At 43.8% G+C, this 20,490-nt stretch overlaps 1 protein-coding gene across 4 annotated transcripts in view; it reads left to right on the top strand.

The window, feature by feature from the left end:
• The window catches only part of INTS6 (integrator complex subunit 6), a 104,758-nt gene extending 86,362 nt beyond the window's left edge, over window positions 1-18,396 (top strand). For 3 of the 4 annotated variants that reach the window (XM_075919091.2, XM_075919093.2, XM_075919089.2), the window contains 2 exons: window positions 5,108-5,201; window positions 17,799-18,396. In XM_075919091.2, coding sequence (XP_075775206.1) covers window positions 5,108-5,201; window positions 17,799-17,892 — 188 coding nt within the window. In that variant the 3' untranslated portion in view covers window positions 17,893-18,396. Of the gene's footprint in view, window positions 1-5,107; window positions 5,202-17,595; window positions 17,714-17,798 lie in introns of all 4 variants that reach the window. The other variant, XR_012900687.2, reaches the window with a different exon arrangement.
• Window positions 18,397-20,490: the final 2,094 nt, after the last annotated feature.

The raw sequence follows: 20,490 nt of genomic DNA, 5'->3' as shown, positions 1-20,490 counted from the left end.
GACAGCTCTGCCAATGGATTCTTTTTGTACTTTGGGGTGATCAGAGACCTATGATGCCCTTACTTATCTCATCCATCCCTATTATTGATTCCATCTCCATTGTGGGATGTTGATAGAGGAAAAGCCTAACCTGTTGAGGCACAGCTATTGGAATGGTTCAGCATAAGAAAAGGGATTGGGCTTTTTCCTTGGATGAGTCTGTGCAGCAGTAAATGGAGGACCAGAATACAGCAGGCAAAGAAATAGGTGATATCCTATGCTACAGAAAGGGGGACAGTCCTCTGCCAGTTGATCCATCTTACTGTGAGGACTCTGGGATCCCTATCCTGGACACTCAAGATTGGTGCAGGCATCCTGTTTGCCATCACCTGGACACCCGCAACTGGCTGTTTTGGACGATTTGGAATGGGAGAGTGAGGAGGATCAGATATTTGTGAGGTTCTTGGAGCAGTCTTATCATCTTCACTGGATGAGGCAATTTCTTTGTTTTCTCTGTATCTGCCAGATGACTTGAAATAATATCAAGACTTCATGTCCAGGGTGGCTGCAGAGCTATAGATTCAGATTGAGGAAGTTCAGGAGTTTGTGTATTTTTTTAAAAAATTCTGCAGCCTTATAGTCCCTGATTAGTGGCCACCATCATAAATGAAGTCATCATGGACTCAGCAGAGCTAGTTTGGCATGTTGCTGCTTCTTGTACTCACACCCTTAACAGGGCTGAGAAACACTACTTTGTTCCATCTAAGGGTAAGTTTTTGTTCTCTCATCCACCACTGAATTCTTTGGTGATTTAGGCAGCTACAGAGCAGCCCAAGCAACAGCCTCCAAAGACTACTCCTTCTGAAAGGAGATACAAGTGATTCAACCTTCTAGGGAGAATGGTTTCTTCTACATCATCCATTTCAGTGTCTCAAATGATCAGGCCTTCTTAGCCAAACATTATTTTTACTATAATTTTTTGGAATTTAAGGACAAGCTCCTTGAAGAGGGCCTAATTCCAGGCCTTAGTGAATGAGGGCAGATTGGTGGCCAAAGCTTCCCTCCAAGCTGCATTGTGTGCAGCAAATATTGCATCTAAGGGAATAGTTTACAGCTGTATTATGGAAAAAGTCTTGTCGGGTTATATTCCTCTGATGTTCCTAGAGAGGTGCAGAGTACCTTCCAAGATCTGCCCTTCAGTACTATTCACTTGTTTCACAAAAAGGCAGATGAGTCTTTTCATTCCCTCAGACTCAAGCACAATACTTTACTTGCTGAGCATTTATTCTCCTGCCCCTAAGAGAAAACACCATTGACATGGGTATGGGGCAAGGCTGCCACCTCAGTTGTTTTACCACCAACATCCTCAGGGACCACCACACAAGAGACTGAAGTTTATAGACCCAGGATCCTAGTCTCTATAGTACACACCATCACTTTTATGCTGTAATACCCTACTGAAGAGTTTCTTTTGAGAGAATCCATATGCCTTTATTGATGCTGCTTCGTTCACCTCCTCTGATATTCAGAGGCTGCCTTATCCAAATTTTCCAAAAAACTGGAAGCCCTAACTACAGACAAATGGGTATTAAAGACTATTCAGGGTGGTCGTCTGTTAATTTTTCTTGTACCTCCTACCCAGGCACCTTTCCCAGATTTTTTCAAGGACCAGTTTCACAAGGAGATTCTGTAATAGCAGGTGAACTTCCTTGTCCTCAAGGGGAGCCATAGAAAGGGTTGCACTGCAGCCTTAAGGGACGGGATTCTATTCCCCTTACTTCTTGATCCCTAAGAAGGTTGAAGGATGGAAGCTAGTTCTCAATCTGAGACAACTGAACAGGTTCATGTAAAAACTAAAATTCCACATATCTTAGGCATCTGTAATTCCTTTGTTAGAAGAGGATACATGGGTCATATCTCTCAATACGAGATATTTTCACAGACATCTACCCACCCACCTACAGGAGATTCCTGTTTAGTTAAGAACATGACTAATTCAGAGTCTTCTCCTTTCTGTTCATTTTCTCTGAAGCATCTGGCATTGGCTGCTATTGGAAGACAGGATAGTGGGCTGGATGGAGCATTGATCTGATCCAATATGATCGTTCATGAGTTTTCTATCAAACACAGGATATCAGTCAGCACTTGCCTTGTCCCCTTCTGTACACTTGACACTGTTTGCCAGGCTTCAGCTTTACTGCCTCTGGGACTGGCTTCTGTATACAATCAGAGAAGGGCAACACGAGAATTCTGCCCAAAGTTTTAGACTCTTCCATCGGGTGGACAACACTAGAGAACATTCAGGTGAGGATTCCTTTCCTCAGTAGGACTCCTAAGGCAGCCATTATGGATGCTTCTTTCTTGAGATGGGGTGCTCCTATGGGCCATCATGTGGCAGAAGACAGGTGGACCCTGCAAAAATTCAAAATATGTGTTACTTATGACCACTCCAGATGATCCATCAAGTCTGATGCTTTACTCCCACTCATCCAGTCTAGACAAACAGTTTTTGACAATGTGACAACAGTATTATATAAACATGAACAAAGGGAATGAGATCTGTGTCTGTACCGAGAGGTAGTCATCCTTTCTGAGGGTACATCTAGACTACATGCCTCTAGCGACAGAGACATGTAGATTAGGCTACCCGGCATAGGAAAATGAAGCGGCGATTTAAATAATCGCCACTCCATTTACATTTAAATGGCTGCCGCACTGAGCCGATGAGCTGTTTGTCAGCTCAGAGCGGTAGTCTGGACACTCCGTAGTCGACATCAAAGGCATTTGTCAATCTCCCAGGTAAACCTCATCCCAGGAGGCATCAGTCATAGCATAACACTGTCAGCAGCATATTAACCAGGCATGCAAAACTCTTTAGCAGACTGCCTGAAAAGACATTTTTTCCAGAAATCACAAAAAAGGCGATTCATAGCTTGGTTCTTGATGATAACTTTGCCCAATAACTGGCCTGGGATTTTTTTACCTCACAGGACAACAGGAAGCTTGCTCAGTACTGTTTCAGAGCAGTGCTGGCTACGGGCTTGATGGGACATGCTTTGTAAATACCATGAAAGGCTCATTTGAGGTATGCTTTCCGTCCTATCCAACTGATACCACAAGTTTTACAGAAGATTCACTCATCCTATCATAACTAAATTTCTGAAGGGAACTCTCAGATACAAACTTCACCAATGATTGAAAGTAACTCAGGGGACCCCAATTTTGTTTTATTGTCATTCACTAACCTTCCCTCTTTTTTGAGCCTCTTGTCACATGCACTGTAGCCTAGCTGTCCATGAAGTTGGTCTTTCTAATAGCCATCAGCTAGAAGAATCAGTGAACTGGGAGCACATGTATCTGCTACAAACTTTATTTTTTAAAAAAGGTATCATTTCAACTCTGCTCTAGATTTATTCCTGAAGTAATTTCCAAGTTTACACAATCTGGGTAATCTAATTAAAATTGCTTGCCTTAGATAAAGTGAGAGAATAGGGATGTAAATGGTTAACTCTGCATTTGTCAAACTGTGGGTCCCGACCCCATGGAGGGTTGCGAGCAACTTAGAGGGGGGTTGCAGAATCATGAAGTTTGAGAACACTTGGGTCAACCAGTTAATCAGTAAGCCTCATCCTCAGGGTTTGACAAACCGTGGTGAAATCTACTCACCAGCCCTGCACTGTGCATGCGCCAGACCCGTGTGCTCATGCGCGCACTGCCGGTGAACGGGGCGACCGGCTGAAATCTACTCACCACTGGCGAGTAGATTCACTGATTTGTCGAGCCCTGCTCATCCTTAATGAGCTCCCTGTCCTCCCCAAACAGGATGCTGCTCTAGCCCTGTGAGGTCTGCCAGAGCAGCTTCTGTCCGAGGCAGGTTCAGCTCCCCAGCCACAGGTTACATGCTGGGTCCCCATTTCTGGGGAGCTAGCTAGCTACAGAGCTCTGCTCCTGGGGAGACTTCTCTGCAATATAGAGTTTATTTAAACTTTTTACTGTAGAGCCTGCAGCCCATGTAACTGCTATTAATTTTGGTGGTCATACAGTTATATTTTTAAACAATTTTTTACATCCCTTAAGAGTTGAATTCTGTACACATCTAACGGGTATTATCTTATCAAAGGAAAAAAAGGATATTGGAAAAATACCTAAACTATTTTTCCATTGCAGAGCATTCAAGGGATCAAGTTATATTGGTTCAGAGACTTTCAAAATAGATCTTGGCTTGTTTGCATTACCCTTTTATCAGTCAACTTATATTCTCCTTTGAAGGAGAGGTTGTCAGGGCTCATTCCGTAGCAGGGTTTCTGGAACAGTTTATATAGTGGGGTTGTATAAGAGCCATTGACCTTGTGTATAATGAAAACCACTTCAAGCCTGGGGGTGCAGCATCACCCCTAGTTCCAGTACCTATGTCCACTAGAGGGCAAGCTACGCTGTCTACATCACATACCCCTCCTAGAGATTCCTAGGACAGCTACTTGGTGCTCTTTGCATATCTTAATGAGATATTATGTTCTGGTCCAGTTGTTATCTGCAGCAACAGTTGTGAAGACAGTAGTACTACAGTTGGCTGGTGCTGCTGCATTCTTGCATCTAACCACTGTCTGACTACTGCTTGTTAAGCACCCACATGTGGAATATATACATAGAGACTATCACTCAAAAAAGAAATGGAGGTTGCTTACCTGTAATGGGAGTTATTTGAGATGTGTGGTCCCTTTTCGTATTCACTACCCATCCTCAGTCACCTCTTCAGTGGATTGTTTGAATTGTAATAAGAATGGGAAAATGGAGAGGTGTCTGCCTGCACCACTTCTTATGCTCTCTATTCAGAGCGGAAGGAGAGCTGTGGTACATGTGCTGGACAAAGGACACTGCTTGCAAAAAAATTCTGAACTCAGGAACCCTACATGTGGTGTGCGGACAGGGATCATACATTTCAAAGAACCTCCAGTTACAGGTAAGTAAGCTATGTGTATACTTGCCTACTTAATACAAACACAGTACCCTTAGTTAACCTGTACAAAACCCGGGATGTAGCTTGGAATTATGCTCATAAAACAGGGTGTTGCAGCAGACATATTTTGGTTTCACCTAATAATAAACTTTTTTTGCTTTATTTTTTAAGAATATGAAAGAATCTTCTTTTTGCTGAAGCATGTACAAGGCAGTTTACAAACACGACTAATATTTTTACAAAATGTTATTAAAGAAGCCTCAAGGTATGTAGTTATTATAAATCTTGTCAAATTCTACCAATGTATTGTATGTAAATAGAGGTGTGTGTATGTACCTACTATATATGTTGCATTGAGACCCACATATTTGTTACCAGCATTCATGTTACTACTCAAATGTTTCAAAGTACAGGCAAAAAGCCCTAAGGAAATCTCTTCTGTTCTAGTTCATTCTGATCTATTGGTTCTTCGGGGTGGGGGGGAGTTTAAGCCTTTATACTTGCACAAACTCAGCTCTTTGCCACCATTTTTCAATTTAATATCTTGGAAATGACTGAAGGTGTTAGAAACAGGAAGTAGATAAATCCATATAAATCTAGCAAGCTAGGGTGTGATTGTCCAGGGCACTAGCTTTCTGCATACTAACTTGACATGTGGACCTGTCTAGCATACACTAAAACTTCTGTAGTGTGCTTATGTAACCCACACATCTAGTGTGGTTACTGAGCAATGCAAGGGGTACCTAGACCACAGCAACAGTTAAGATCAAGAGACCTCTGCAGTAGCACCTGGGAGCCAGCTGGCTTTTAACTCAGAGGGTAGAGGCTCCTATACTTCACTTCAGAGATCCCAGGTTCAAATCCACCTGGTGGCAATTACACTTTGACTTACTGCTGTTTGAAAAAATTCCATAGTATACAGTATCAGTCTCAATCAGCTAGTTACTGTGCAGCAACCTGGTGCATTGAATATTTATACCCTGGCTTGTTGAGCAGTAAGTCTGTGTAGATAAGCCTTAAATGGAGAAGAATGGTGCAAAATGGAGGAGAATCAGTCCTATTCCTCAGTGTGGAGTATTGTACTACTTAAGGACAAATTTGAGTGTGCTTCCCATCTCAAAGGCCTATGTATAAACACAGACAAGGAAATAGCCCAAATACTTCCTTGACAAATGGTATTTTCCGACATACAGCCTACCCCAAATATTGATGGAATGAGACTCAGTCTTCATTCATTAACTTATCTGCTATCCACAACTAACGCTCTGTAAAACTTTCTGTGAGTGATGTACCCAAATACTTGTTCACTAATACCTAACCTGTACTTTTAAACTTGCAAATCTAAATCTGGGAAAGTGCTGATTATGTACTATATGTATCATGTGACTTGTTAGGTGAAACTTTTAATTTTAGATCATACAAGCATGACACCGAGATGCACAGAAACTGACTCAATCTGTGTACTATGTAAATGTTTTTAAACATAAGCTTCAATAAAGATTTAAAGCTGTTCATAACAGTGGTTCTCACCCAGCAGGTTACATTAAGTTGTTTAGATATTTGCCTAGTTTTACAACAGGCTATGTAAGAAGCTGCAGCAAAGTCAGTAAAAACTAAAACTTCATACAGACAGTTACTTGTTTTACTGCTCTATATGCTATACATTGAAATGTAAGGACAATATTTATATTCCAGTTACTTTATGATTATATGGTAAAAGTGAGAGAGTAATTTTTCCATAAGTGTGCTATAACATTTCTGTAGTTTTTTAATGTCTGATTATATAAGCAAGTAGTTTTTAAGTAAGGTATAACTTGGTGGTACATAAGACAAATCAGACTCCTGGAAGAAGGATACAGTCATCTGTTTGGAAAGGTTGAGAGCCACTGTATCATAAGATTGTGGGTCAAATTATTTGATGATGTAAAACAACATAAACCCATTGACAACAGTGGAGCTGTACCATCTTATAGTAGATGTGTTAGATATAATGTAATTGAATATTCATATAACAGCATGAAATCTTAGCAGTTACACAACTATTGGATAGTCCTTGGAGGCGGGGCTGGCAGCCAGTGTGCTCCTGGCCCCGCTTCCAAGGAACCCCTGATACAAAGGCAGCAGCGCAGGGTGACAGGTGGAAGCCAATCTGGGAGGGGAGCCAGTTTAAAAAACAGCTCCCCACACAGACCAGGTGGCAGCAGCCCCTGTCCACAAGAGGTCCTTGCTCCCCACGGACAGAGGCTTCTGCCACAGAGCAGCCTCTGTCCCGAGGGAGTTCGGACCTCCTGTGTACAGGGCCTACTGCCACAGAGCAGCCTTTCTCCGCAGCAGGCCCACGCTCCTGTGGGCACAGGCTGTTCCATGGGCTGCAGAGCAACTTCTGTCGGCGGGGAGGAAGGCAGGTCCACGGGAACTGATATTTATCGGTTAATTGTGTAGCATCTGCACGCTGGCATGCTATCTTATTCTTGCTCAGGATCTGAGCTTATATACTTTGAGATCTTGCTCCAGAAAGATGTCCTTTTACTCCTCATGTTGACTTTGTCCAGAAGAAGCTAAATCCACATTTCCTTAGTCAGAGGTTAGAGAGCTTTGTTGAGTAGTGAGCAAAATCTTGATCCTTGTGTGTATTGTAGATAGGATGTAGATACACTCCTCCCAATTTCCAATAACCATGGAAATAGTTCAAGGAACACAACTCCTCTAGCCTCCAATGCTTTGCTGTGCCATCTGTCTTGAATCCCCTTTCAGAGGTGTGCTCCAGCTCATAAGGTGTATGGAGGCCTATGCATGGTGTTTGCTTCCTCACTTCCCCCAATACAATGAACTTATGCCAATTCTGTGGGTGTTAGATTTCTTGCAGGCATTAGTTCATAGAATCATAGAGGTGAAGAGACCCCAGGAGGTCATCAAGTCCAGCCCCCTGCCCAAAGCAGAACCAACCTTAACTAAATCATCCCAGCCAGGACTTAGTCAAGCTGGGACTTAAAAACCTTTAGGAGTGGAGATTCCACCACCTCCCTAGGTAACCCATTCCAGTGCTTCACTACCCTCCTACTGAAATAGTTTTTCCTAATATCCAACCTAAACCTCCACCACTGCAACTTGAGACCATCACTCCTTGTTCTGCCATCTGTCACTATGGAGAACAGTCTCTCTCCATCCTCTTTGGAACCTTTCTTGAGGTAGTTAAAGGCTGCTATCAAATCCCCCCCTTACTCTTCTCTTTTGCAGACTAAATAAGCCCAAATCCCTCAGCCTCTCCTCGTAGGTCATGGTCTCCAGCCCCCTAATCATTTTGGTTGTCATCCGCTACACCCTCACCAATGTATCCGCATCCTTTCTGTAATGAGGGCCCTAGAATTGGATGCAAAACTCCAGATATAGCCTTGCCAGTGCCAAATAAAGGGGAATAATCACTTCTCTAGATCTGCTGGCAATGCTCCTTCTAATGCACCCTAATATGCCATTAGCCTTTTTGGCTACAAGGGCACCCTGTGGACTCACATCCAGCTTTTCCTCTACTGTAATCCCCAGGTCCTTTTTGGCTGAACTCCTGCTTAGCCAGTCAGTCACCAGCCTGTAACAATGCTTGGATTCTTTCGTCCCAAGTTCAGGACTCTGCACTTGTCCTTATTGAACCTCATCAGATTTCTTTTGGCCCAATCCTCCAGTTTGTCTAGGTCTCTCTGGACCCTATCCCTACCCTCCATTGTATCTACCTGTGCCCCTAGCTTAGTGTCACCCGCAAACTTGTTGAGGGTGCAATCCATCCCTTCATCCAGGTAATTAATAAAGATGTTGAAGAAAACCGGCACTAGAACTGATCCTTGGGGCACTTGAAATCGACCGCCAACCAGATGTCAAGCTATTGATCACTACCTTTTGAGTCCGACAATCTAGCCGGCTTTCTATCCATCTTACAGTCCATACTTCCTGAACTTGCTGGCAAGAATTATGTGGGAGACCATATCAAAAGCTTTGCTAAAGTCAGTGCTGAAGTGGGTCTGAAACTCCCAGATGAAGGAAGCAGTGCTTCAGCGACGCTCCCCTTCCTCCTTGCATGAACCAGGGGATTTTTATGATGCTGTAGAGGAAGTCTCATAAACCTTAGACCTCTGGACCTCAAAAAGGCAAAAGTAGATACTACCTTTGCAAGATGGCATTTGGTATTAAATAAGTGGAATGAAAATCAGGGTTAGACCCCTGCCCCTTTTCCTTCTTGCCCTGAAGGAGTATGTTTGAGGGTTTTCTCTTCTTGTAGATGATTTCTCAATGCTCATATTAAGCACTCTAAGCCTTCCCCAAGCATGTAGAATAGGTTGTTACTGCTGTACCATGTGAAGTCCTCCCTCAGGCTGCAGTGTAATGGAAATTGTAACTGTTTCACTTTCAGCCCAGGGCTCCTTGATCCCCCAGGAAAAGTGGCTCGGATTTCAGGTATCAGCAGAATGGGAGTTGTGACTTCTGCTCTTCAGACAGAAACGAGCTCTGAGTCTGAAAGGCAGGAATGGGTCTCTTTCTACCACTCCCGTTTCAGAGGCTGGCTCCACATTAAACTCTAATTAAGAAGCATTGCAGGCTGACTGACCAGACCAGACACACCATGAAACTATAAATGAGAAATCTCCTCCAATGTTCAAAACAACTCCTGATTTACTGTTAAAGCTGTGAATGGTACTGGATCACTTCTTGGGTGCTAGCCAGACTGGAGGAACAGGCACAGGCAGGCAACCTTTCAGACTTGTAGGGATGTTTAGGTTAATTACACAATCAAATTAAGTTATTTTTACCAATAGCCTTCCTCTGAGCAGTCCTCAGGCCAAGATGAACAGTATGTTATCTGCCCCGTAAATAGCATGCGCAAATACCACCTGTGTGCCATCAAGCACCTTCTCCCCCCCCAAAAATGCAGGACTTTGCAGGTCAGGATGCCAGTGGCTTGCAAATGTTAAACTAAAATGTATAAAAACATTTTTAAAAAGTTTTTTATAGAAGACCTCCACTAGTTAGATGGTCTTGCTTTCAGAAGGGTTCTTGCTTCTAAAAGACACTGAACAACCCCGCAGCAATATCTGTTCAGACCAACAATTTTTCATAATATTTTAGTAAGGGAAGCCTTGTTGGTGTCATGGAAGTGCTACATGTTCTAGGTGTGACCTTGCTTGGAATGAAACATCTCTAGTTTTGTCCTGATGTGATGGGGAAGGCTAGGCCTAGAAGCCCCCAGCTGGAGGCCTTGTGGTACTGCCACACCCTGCCCCAGAAAACAGCAATCGAGAGGTATTCCAGGCTACCTGGAGTGGCTGTGTGAGGGAACAGCCAATCAGGACCTAGCAGCCTAGCATAAGAAGAGCTGCCTGGCCAGAGGGTGTTTAGCTCCTTGCTAGAGCTAGAGGAAAGCAGATCTGCTCTAGGTTAGCTGCTGGACTTTACTGGGACAAAACCCTGAAGGGTAAAGAATGTGCTGCAGCCATGGGGAAATGGACCAAGAAATTATTGCAGAAATGCAGTTATTTAAAATGATGTTGCAGACATCTGCTATGTACAGGGTTCCGTGGCCAGGACCCAGAGTAGAGGGCAGGCTCGCTCAGGGAATTGGCCAGGACAGTGAGGCATTTCAGGGGGAGCTGATCCAGCTGAAAAGCTGGGGGACAAAAAGGCCAGGAGAGGGTGAAGACTTTGCCTCCAGGGAAAGAGGTCTGGGGCATCACTCTATTGCAGAGCAGACACTACAGAGGGTACTGAGGCTATGTCTACACAGCAGTGTTATTTCTAAATAATGTTGAGATGGAGGACTTCTTACTCCGACTCCTGTAACCCTCATTTCATGAGGAGTAAGGGAAGTTCAAGGGAGAGTGTTCTTGGACAGCACTAAAGGTTGAGCTACTTGGACTTCAGCTATGCAGTCAATTTAGCTGAGTTGCGTATCTTAATTCGAGCTTGTCCCATAGCATAGACCTACCCTGAGAGAGGCCCCTGTTGGGATTGTACTCCTGTAGGGATTTGCTTTGGGTTTATTTCACATACAGATTGCATATGACTTGGATGGAGGGCTGAGTCACCAAAGAGCTACCACAGAGTGGAGGCACATGCAATCGGGGGCACTCACAAGCAGTGAGTGCACCCCATTACACTTGATCAAACCTCTGATACGACATTGTGTGAAGACCAGTGGCTTCTCATAGTAGCTACAAGGAAACTGTGGCAAACCATCAGTCATCCTAAACCAGTGGTCTCCAACCTTTTTAAGCATGAGATCACTTTTTGAATTTAAGTGCAATCCAGGATCTACTTCAGACTTAAACAACCTTGCCCTGCCAACTCCCTATCCCTTCTCTGAGGCTCCGCCCCACTCACTCCATCCCTTCTTCCTCCACCATCCTCACTCATTTTTATCAGCCTGGGGGCAGAGGGTTAGAGTTCAGGGACGGGATGCAGGCACTGCTCATGGGCTAAAGGATTCAGAGTGTGGGAAGAGTTCTGAGCTGAGCCTGGGGTAGGGAGTTGAGGTGCAGGAGGGGTTCAGGACTGGGGCTGGGTTTGTAATGCGGGTTCCAGCTGGGCACCACTTACCCCAGGTGGCTTCTGGGTGGTGGTGCAGGGGGCTAAGGCAGGCTCACCCCTACCCTGGCCCTGCACCACTCCCAAAAGCAGCCAGCAAACTCTCCATCTCTGCCCCCATCTGCTCTGTGGAGATGGGGTACAGGGTGGGGGAAGGTCACCCTGACATTAGCGCACACTGTCCTTTTCTTCATCTGCCCTGCGCAGCAAGCAGGAGGCTCCCTGGGCTGGGGGGGGGGGGGAGGCATCTCCAACATAGAGGGCAGGAGCAGCACAGCAGTGCTGAGAGGTGCAGATGAAGTGCTTGCACTGGAGCCTCCCAGTCAAATCTGTCAGGGTCACCTGTCAAAGATTCCAGGATCTAGCAGTAGATCCTGATCTACTGGTTTGGTGACCACTATCCTAAACAGATACAGGTGAGAAGCTGTTCAGAGAAATTAGTAGCTGAGAATGCAGAGAAATGTCAACCCTCATTTCAGTGCCAGCATAGCAATACATTTGTTGCTATACAGGAATGGACTATTTCTCCAGCAGAGCAAAAATTCTGAAGCACAAACTTCTAAGGATAAATTGATAGAATATCCTCCAAGCTAATAAAATCCTCAGTATGACAAAGAGAGCATTTGTGTATGAGAATTTGAAATTCCTATACAAGACTCTTCCTTCTGATCCACTGCCTGCATCCAGTCTTAGTCACAGATAGGCACAGGTTGTAGATTATCAACCTAATCAACATCAGTGTGCTGGCTGTGGGGGGAAAAAGAGACATTCATAATTGAGCAGCTGCTGGAAACAGTACTCATCAGTTCAAAATCAAGAGCAGATTTTCAACCCAGTGCAGAGAATTGCTTACCTAATGGTCACAATTTTAACCTCATAATAAAAATTGGCAAAGTTAAAAACTTCATTGTGTCAGTGACTTCCTGGTAGTGGTCATCCATAGCTAGTTGTGCCCAAAAGCTAGGGTTTCTGATTCAGTGCATTGGCTTCATCCCCTTTAGTAGGTTATTCAGAATGTGCCTGCAGAATTTCCTTTAAAGGACAAGGAACTGCATACCTGATACAATGCAAAGTTAAGTGTCATTCTCAGCTCACATCTGAATGTCCCTTTTTGAGCAGGTAAGTACATACGTGCTGAAAGCAAATCCAATTTTTATACTAGACCCTTGGAAGCAAATTTATCAGGTAGGGAAGCATAGTTGAAAGACACATTTTTAAAGAGTTTAGAGCAGTGGTCCCCAACGTGGTGCCCGCGGGCGCCATAGCACCTGCCGGGCCATTTCTGTGCGCCCGCCAAGTGATTGGGGCCGGCCCCGCCCCGGGCTCTTGGCACAGGGACAGCGCCAGCCCCGGGCATGTAGCACATGGGCAGCCCCGGGCGCTCAGAGCATGGGCTGTGCCAGCCCTGGGAGCGCAGTGTATGGGCGGCCCTGCCCCTGGGCACACTTCACAGGAGCAGCGCTGGCCCCAGGCACGCGGCGTATGAGTGGCCCCGCTCGTGGGTGCCCAGCAGCCCCAAAAGGTTGGGAACCACTGGTTTAGAGTATACATCCTTTTAACTCCCTTAGCTTTATCAGTGGTGTGTCCAAGCCAACACCTGCCCTGAATGTTGGCATGTGACAGAGGCCAGTGCCATGTCAGAAGAAGGTACAAGAAAATGTAGCGGCCAATTTATTTTCGTCACTGGAAAAGTTGTTGCTTCACAGAGATTGGTTCATAATTGAAGTAAAAGTGCTTACTTCCAAAACCAGGAAGTAATTGGAGGACAAAGCTTCTCCAGGACAGTGGAAATAATGTTCTGGACAGAAAAGAATCTGCTACCTCTCAGAACAGTTAACATAAAGGCAACAGACAGGAGGAAAAGGGAGAATTGAAGTCCCCCTTCTCTGCTAGCCCAAAAGGCACCTTGGACTTGCAAGTACCAAGGATCCCTCACTGTACAGCTAGTAAGAACTGGGCCTCTTGAAGCACAAGACTCCTTTGTCTGAGCTAAGAACATCTACAGTTAACTACTTGACTATTGGAAATGAAATGTAGTTTAATATAGATTCTTCATTAGTTTCTGATACATTTTGGTATCCAGACAGAAATCAAAAAGGAAATTTCAGTGATAGATCTGGTCAAACTTTGGTTTCTGGTGCAAGAGGAAACAAAGCTCTGGGACAGGGATTGCTTCTTTGTTTGCACTGGGCCCAGCACAATGTTGCCTTTCTTTTATACAAGAACCCCATCATGGTTGATATGAGAAAAAGGTTGTTATTAAAGCTCCAGACACCTTTGTGTTTAAGGGAAGTTCCTTCTTCTTTAGTCTCAGAGATGTAGTTCTAAGATTTTGTTCTAACCTTTATTCCTCCTTTGGAAGATTGTGGCATACAGGTAATTCTGATGAATCTCAAGAATACACAAGCCACTTGAACCCTGTTCATCTCACTGTATTCAGAATGCTAAGGCCTTAGGGCCTCTCAGTTGCTGCAAGCAAGGTATTAAAATCCTGCACCAATTGGCATGCTAGACATCTGGAAAGCTATTCACAGAAGTCACTCGGTACATTTGGAGGAAAAAGTGTTTTGAGTCTCATCTGAAGATTAGCAGAATTGATTCCCATCTTTGCAAAGGCATCATTTGGTAGGGAGGTATTACTGGATGCTTCCTTGCTTTAGAGGGGGTTTGACTTCCCGTTCCTGTCTATTAGTCTCATGTAATACTTAAAACTTTGATTATGCTTCTTTCCATGCTTCTGTGATTCACTGTTCCCTGCTTCCCATTAGCAATTACAAGAACTGCCATTCTAGGTCAGACATGGGATGTAAAAGATTAACCAGTTAACTACTTACCCAGTAAGCATTTGGCTTACCAGAATGCTTACCAGATAACTGGACGGCCAATGCTGGCAGGCGTGAGCAGCCCTGGCTGAGTCTAGCTGGCCATGTGGGGGGCAGTAAGTAGGGCCACACCCGTGTTGGGCCAGCAAGTGGTGCCATAGGCTCTCCAACTCATCCCGGGTGGGTAGCTGGGACTCTGGCCTCAGCTGTGCTGGGATGGCTGAGCAAGACCCTGGCCAAAGGTTAACTGGTTAAATATTTTAATTTTAGTCATCTTACAAGTTAATTGTGTAAATAGTTATTTACATCCCTGGTCAGACTACAGTAAACTTCTGATAATCCGGCACCTTTAGGACCCAGGGGGTGCCGGATTATCAGATATGCCGGACTAGCAGAAGGGGGGGCTATGAGGGGTCTGGGGTGGGGTGGGGGGATGCTACCCCAGACCCCCTCATAGCTCTCCCTTCTGATAGTCCGGCTCTGCCCCAGGAGTCCCCGATTCAGCCGCTGCTGGTCAGTTTCAGCAGCGGCTGAATCGGGGACGCCTGCAGCAGAGCAGCTGGAGTGCTGCCGGGTTGGTCCGGTAGCGCCGACCCTTGGCACCGCGAGACCAACCCATCAGCACCCCAGCTGCTCTTGGGGACGCCTGGGGCAGAGCAGCTGGGGTGCTGACGGGTTGGTCCCGCAGCGCCGCTCCTCGGCGCTACTGGACCAACCCTGCAGCACCCCAGCTGCTCTGCCCCAGATGTCCCCAAGTCAGCCGCTGCAGAAACTGATCAGCGGCTGACTCCAGAAAGCCAGAGGCAGAGCTGCTCTGCCCCGGGCTTCCTGGAGTCAGCCGCTGATAAGTTTCAGCAGCAGCTGACTTCGGGACACCTGGGGCAGAGCAGCTGGGGTGCTGCTGGGTTGGTCCAGTAGCACCGCTCCTCGGCACTGTGGGACCAACCCAGCAGCCTTCCAGCTGCTCTGCCCCAGGCGTCCTGATTCAGCCACTGCTGAAACTGACCAGCGGCTGATTCCAGGAAGCTGGGGCAGAGCAGCTCTGTCTCGGGCTTCCTGGAGTCAGCCGCTGGTCAATTTCAGCAGCGGCTGAATCCGGGACAGCTGGGGTTCTGCTGGGTTGGTCCCGCAGCCCCAAGGGGCAGCGCTACTGGACCTACCCAGCAGCACTCCAGCTGTTCTGCCCCCTGCTTCCCGGATTCAGCGCTGGTCAGTTTTAGCAGCGGCTGAATCGGGGAAGCTGGGGGCAGAGCAGCTCCAATGGTCCGGCTGCCCGGAGCACTTCCGGGTTCCTGATGGTGCCGGACCATCAGGAGTGCCGGACCATCAGATGCCGGACCATCGGAGTTTTACTGTATTTGTCTGTTTAGCCCAGTATCCTGTCTTCTGACAGTGATCAACGCCAGATGCCTCACAAGAAATGAACAGAACAAGTAATGATCAAGTGATCCATCTCATGTTACTCATTCCCAGCTTCTGGCAGCCAGAGGCTAGAGACACTTCAGCACATGATTTTGTGACCCTGTTAGTCTTGGCCGTCACATCTCTGGTCAAAGAGCTCTCCAGATGGTGTTGTGTGAAGAAATGCTTCCTTTTGTTTTAAACTTACTGCCTATTCATTTCATTTGGTGATCCTAGTTCTTGTTATGAGGAGGAGTATTGCCTCTCCTCTTGTGGGTTCCAGAACCAACTGCTCCAAGAAGTAGTTATTTAAGGAATCAATAAGCTTTATCTCTGCATCCCATCCTGAGGTGACGCGTCCATTCAATATGAATATATTTGAAATCCCCTCATTATTGAGGAGTTTAATTTTATAGCCTCTCTAATCTTCCTTCGCATTTCAGTCACTATCATTATCCTGGTCAGGGTTCAGTAATATATCCCTACAGCTTTATTCATATTATTAAAGCATGGAATTACTATCCATAAAGATTCTGTGGAACAGTTTGATTCATTTAAGATTTTACTTCATTTGACAATATGCTTTCTTTCGCATATTTTGCCACTCCCCCACCAGTATGACCTGTTCTGTCCTTCCGATGTATTTTATACCTGGTATTACTATGTCCCATTGATTATCCTTATTCCACCAAGTTTCTGTGATGCCTATTATATCAATATCCTCATTCAATACGAGGCACTCTTGTTCACCCATCTTATTATTTAGACTTCTAGCCTTACTATATAAGCACTTTAAAAATTTGTCCCTATTTAGCTGTCTGTTATTACTTGATGTGATTGAATTAGGCTTTTTTTCATTTGACTGTTTCTCATCTGATTTTACATATCTTATCTTCCAGCCTCTCTTCTTTACTAGGTCGTAGCGAATCTCTATTAATAGACCTCTCCCAAGGGATGTCTCTGATCCATGTATTCCTCTGCACCTGTCAGTTTTCCCCCAGCCTTTTTTGTAAAATACTGCTTTACTGCCTTTACATTTTAAGTGCCAGCAATCTGGTTCCATTTTGGTTTAGGTGAAGTCCATTCTTCCTGTATAGGCACCTCTTTTCCAAAAGTTTCCCTAGTTCCTAATAATTGTAAACCCCTCTTCCTTGCACCATTATCTCATTCACACATTGAGACCTTGCAGTTCTGCCTCTCTACCTGGCCCTCCATATAGAACTGGAAGCTTTTCAGAGAACTCTACCATTGAGGTCATGGTTTTCAATCATTTTCCTAGAAGCCTAAATTTGGCCTCCAGGACCTCTCTCCTATCCTTCCCTATGTCATTGGTACCTACAGGTACTACGACCACACTCCCAGTACTGTGGGAGACCACACTCCCAGCGCTGTGGGAGAACTCTCTCCCAACGGCAGTGCTTTAAACTTGGAAGTGTTGACCAAGCCTTAGAACATGCACCAAGCACACAAGTTTTTAGACCAAGGTGAGGAGTTGAGAATAGACATGCTTTGTTGCTTGGTCTGTATCACAAACTCACAGCTCTGTCCCTGAGAATGGGGATGGAAATGGCAGATCCTTTTCAGTACAGTTCTGTCCTTCGTTGGTCACATGCCCTATTTCCCATGCATTCTACAGCATCTGATAAGGCAGCATGGAAATGTGTGTATTATAGCTGTATTTGGTAATTGCTCAGAGTGTAGCTTTAAAATCGCATTGGCATATATGTTAATTCTGTATTCTCTAGTTTTTAAGTTTTGAGTTTGTTTTTCTGGCTTCAATTTTCTGGAAAGGCATGCCAGAAAACACTGAGAAACGCTGAGTAATGTTGACTCTGTTAATTAAACTTCTGTCCGTGAATATATACACAGAGAAAAGAGTCGGAAGAAATAATTGTGCTATGGCGCTAACTTGCCAGAACTTCTACAGACAACAGTACATATACAGTGAACCTTTGATGTATGCAGTGGACACTGAAAAGTTTTCAGAGTTAAGTCTGGTTTTGAAATGTCCATTTCTTTAACTGTGAGTTTAACATTAACAACATTATTTGTATACTTTCTTTTCCATTCAGGTTTAAAAAACGAATGCTGATAGAACAGCTTGAGAGTTTTCTGGAAGAAATCCACCGCAGATCCAACCAAGTCAACCATGTCAACAGCAGCTAAGAGATGTTTTTCCCATAGAAAAGCCACAGTAGGGCACTGCTGTATTTACCTGCATTCATTTTTGACATGCACTCTTGGCTCAAGTCCCTTATCTGAAAAGACTAAAAGCTGCTCTCTAGTATGATGGAAAAAGTGTCCATAAATCTTTTTCTTAATTTCTCTTATTTTTGTAATGTGAAAAATATCACTAAAACATTTTATTTAACAAAATAAAAATAGAGAATTTCTTGCTTGTCATTGACTTAAGTGTCACTTGCCCTCAGGTTCTATTTTCTTAACCCAACCTTTAAAATTATCATCTCTGTTAAGGTTGAACTTTGCCAAAAAAAAAAAAAAAAAAAAAAGTTGCTTTGTAATTTTCAAAAAAGCACATACATTAAACAAGGTAATGTTTTGTATATACAGTTATTTTGGATATATTATTGTAAGTTGTACAAATGTATTTTGAAAAATATTTAAGAAAAGCACTTTTGTTATTCCACCAATAAAAAACTTCTATTTTAATCTTTGGTGGTTAGGAATGAGTACAGTTTTCATTGAAGTGGCTCATTTTTCTCTCCCTCTCCCCCTTTCTTCCTCCTTTTAGATCTACACAGTTTTATTGTCAGTATTTAGGAATCAGCTACAATGGTAAGCCTCATGGAAAATGCTGACTCTTCAGTTCTCACAATTAAATAGAAATTATGAAAAGCTGCATTTTGATTGACTACATAGTTATGGCAATAAGTTGACATTCTAAGTCTGTTTACTGAACAGCATCACAAATCTCATGTATGTACACCAGAGAAATGCAAAATTTAATTTTTCTTTGAGGTTTAGCAATCTTTCAAATTACCTCCACCACATCCTTTGCTCCTTAATGAGGTTTGTTGTGGGAAGGGAATTTTTGTAATGTAAGGTCTGAATTGGAAATACAGGTTGAACCTCTCTAGTCTGGCAACATCCGTGGTCCAGCATGATTTTAGTTAGCTGGATGCATGTCCACTTATCAAGAGTATGGTAGTTTCCCACAGTCCCATAAAATTCATTTACAGCCACCAGTCCTGGTTCTCAGTGTTCCATGGTGTTTATCTCTAATTTATCCCTAAATGTCTTCTATGAGCCCAGTAAGCAGTGGGAGTATTGATAGTGCTGCTAGATAATACTGACCTACCATTTGTTTGGCAAATTCTCTGGTTCAGCACCAGTCATGTCCTCAGGGTGCCAAACTGCCCAAGTGTTCAACCTGTAGTGCATGTGGTGTTACTGATTCAGCTCGTAAGGTGAGTAGAGATACTCACTGTGTATACTGCAAGTGAAGGTGTGAGTGTAGCATGGGTATACCCACTAGTAATGTTAGCTTTAATTTAGCTAGACCGGGTGACAATGGTAGTGTGGGACATAGTGGCTCAGGTTAGCAACCAAAGTACATAGTCATTCTCCAGTGGGCTTGTAGACTGGTGTCCTGGCACCAATTCCTTAACAGCCTGTCTCTCAACTGGATTGTTTCTTTTGGCAACATTTCAGGCTGTCTCTTTACCTCGTTACTTCAATGTAATAATGTAACTGGTTCTGGAACTTAATTCAGTTTCTAATTTTTTGTTCAAAACCTTGATTTCAGGAGCAAGAAATAAACCACTACTTGCAAAATAGAAGATAATGTAAAGTTTTGTGGTGGATTGATATTGCCTCCTCTCAGCTGAATCAGTCTTGTGAGCATAGAGTACAAATACCTGCTATACATCCTGTTGGTTGTAGTCAGTCTCCTGTTACCTCATGATGCCAACCATTTTTTTAAAAGAGTAAATAATACTTATACAGCTACAAAATAAAAGTGCGCTACACAAAATGCAAATGTGATACATTTTATTTACAAGGATATTTAGTGAAACATTCATCTGCTCTTCTTTGTGGATTTTTGAAAAATAATTGTAAATATCCAGTTTTTAATAAATATGCATAGTGTGCCTCAATTGCACTGAAGGAAAGATGACCACAGGAGTAACGGTAGAGTGCATTGGACACTTATTCTGAGGGATTTGTAACTCTTCCTATAAAGAGCACTGACCCTGTGAGTTAAAATAAACATTTAATTAAAATTGCATACTCAAACACTTATTTCCTATACATGGAATTATGCCCCTAATTTGTACATGCAACAGGTAGATTAGCTGTTAGAAAGTCATGTAAGTTCAAATACAGTTTTGGGGGATGCAGTTGCAGTAACTCTGCTGCATTTTTAGGAGCCTGTGAAACCAGGTAAGGAGCAGGTTAACTTATTAATTCTGTACATTAGATTCAGCTAATTGTTAAAGGGTTGGTATCAAAGCTTTCTATTCTGGTATGACTAAATCCTTGCTAAAAAGAAAATGGCTTTGAACTTGACAAAGTGGTAATGGGACAGATTATTTCCTGTATGTTTGTACTGGAGCTACATCAAAGATGAAGTTGGCTCATTAGAGTCACTAATTCACCTATGCTTTAAATCACTTCAATTGAAATGGGATATTTTATCAGCTGCTTTTCTCTCTAGAGAGAAATGTTCCAAAGTGGAATTTCAGAGAGTAAAGTGGTGTATCGTGATTGGGACTAGGTTATATTTTCCTTAGTATTTGGAAA

This window comes from Pelodiscus sinensis, chromosome 1 (assembly GCF_052426305.1).
Source record: "Pelodiscus sinensis isolate ZL-2025 chromosome 1, ASM5242630v1, whole genome shotgun sequence".
Lineage (NCBI taxonomy): Eukaryota > Metazoa > Chordata > Testudines > Trionychidae > Pelodiscus > Pelodiscus sinensis.
The sequence above is the reverse complement of the archived record's forward strand: the minus strand, read 5'-3'. Positions and strand labels throughout refer to the sequence as shown.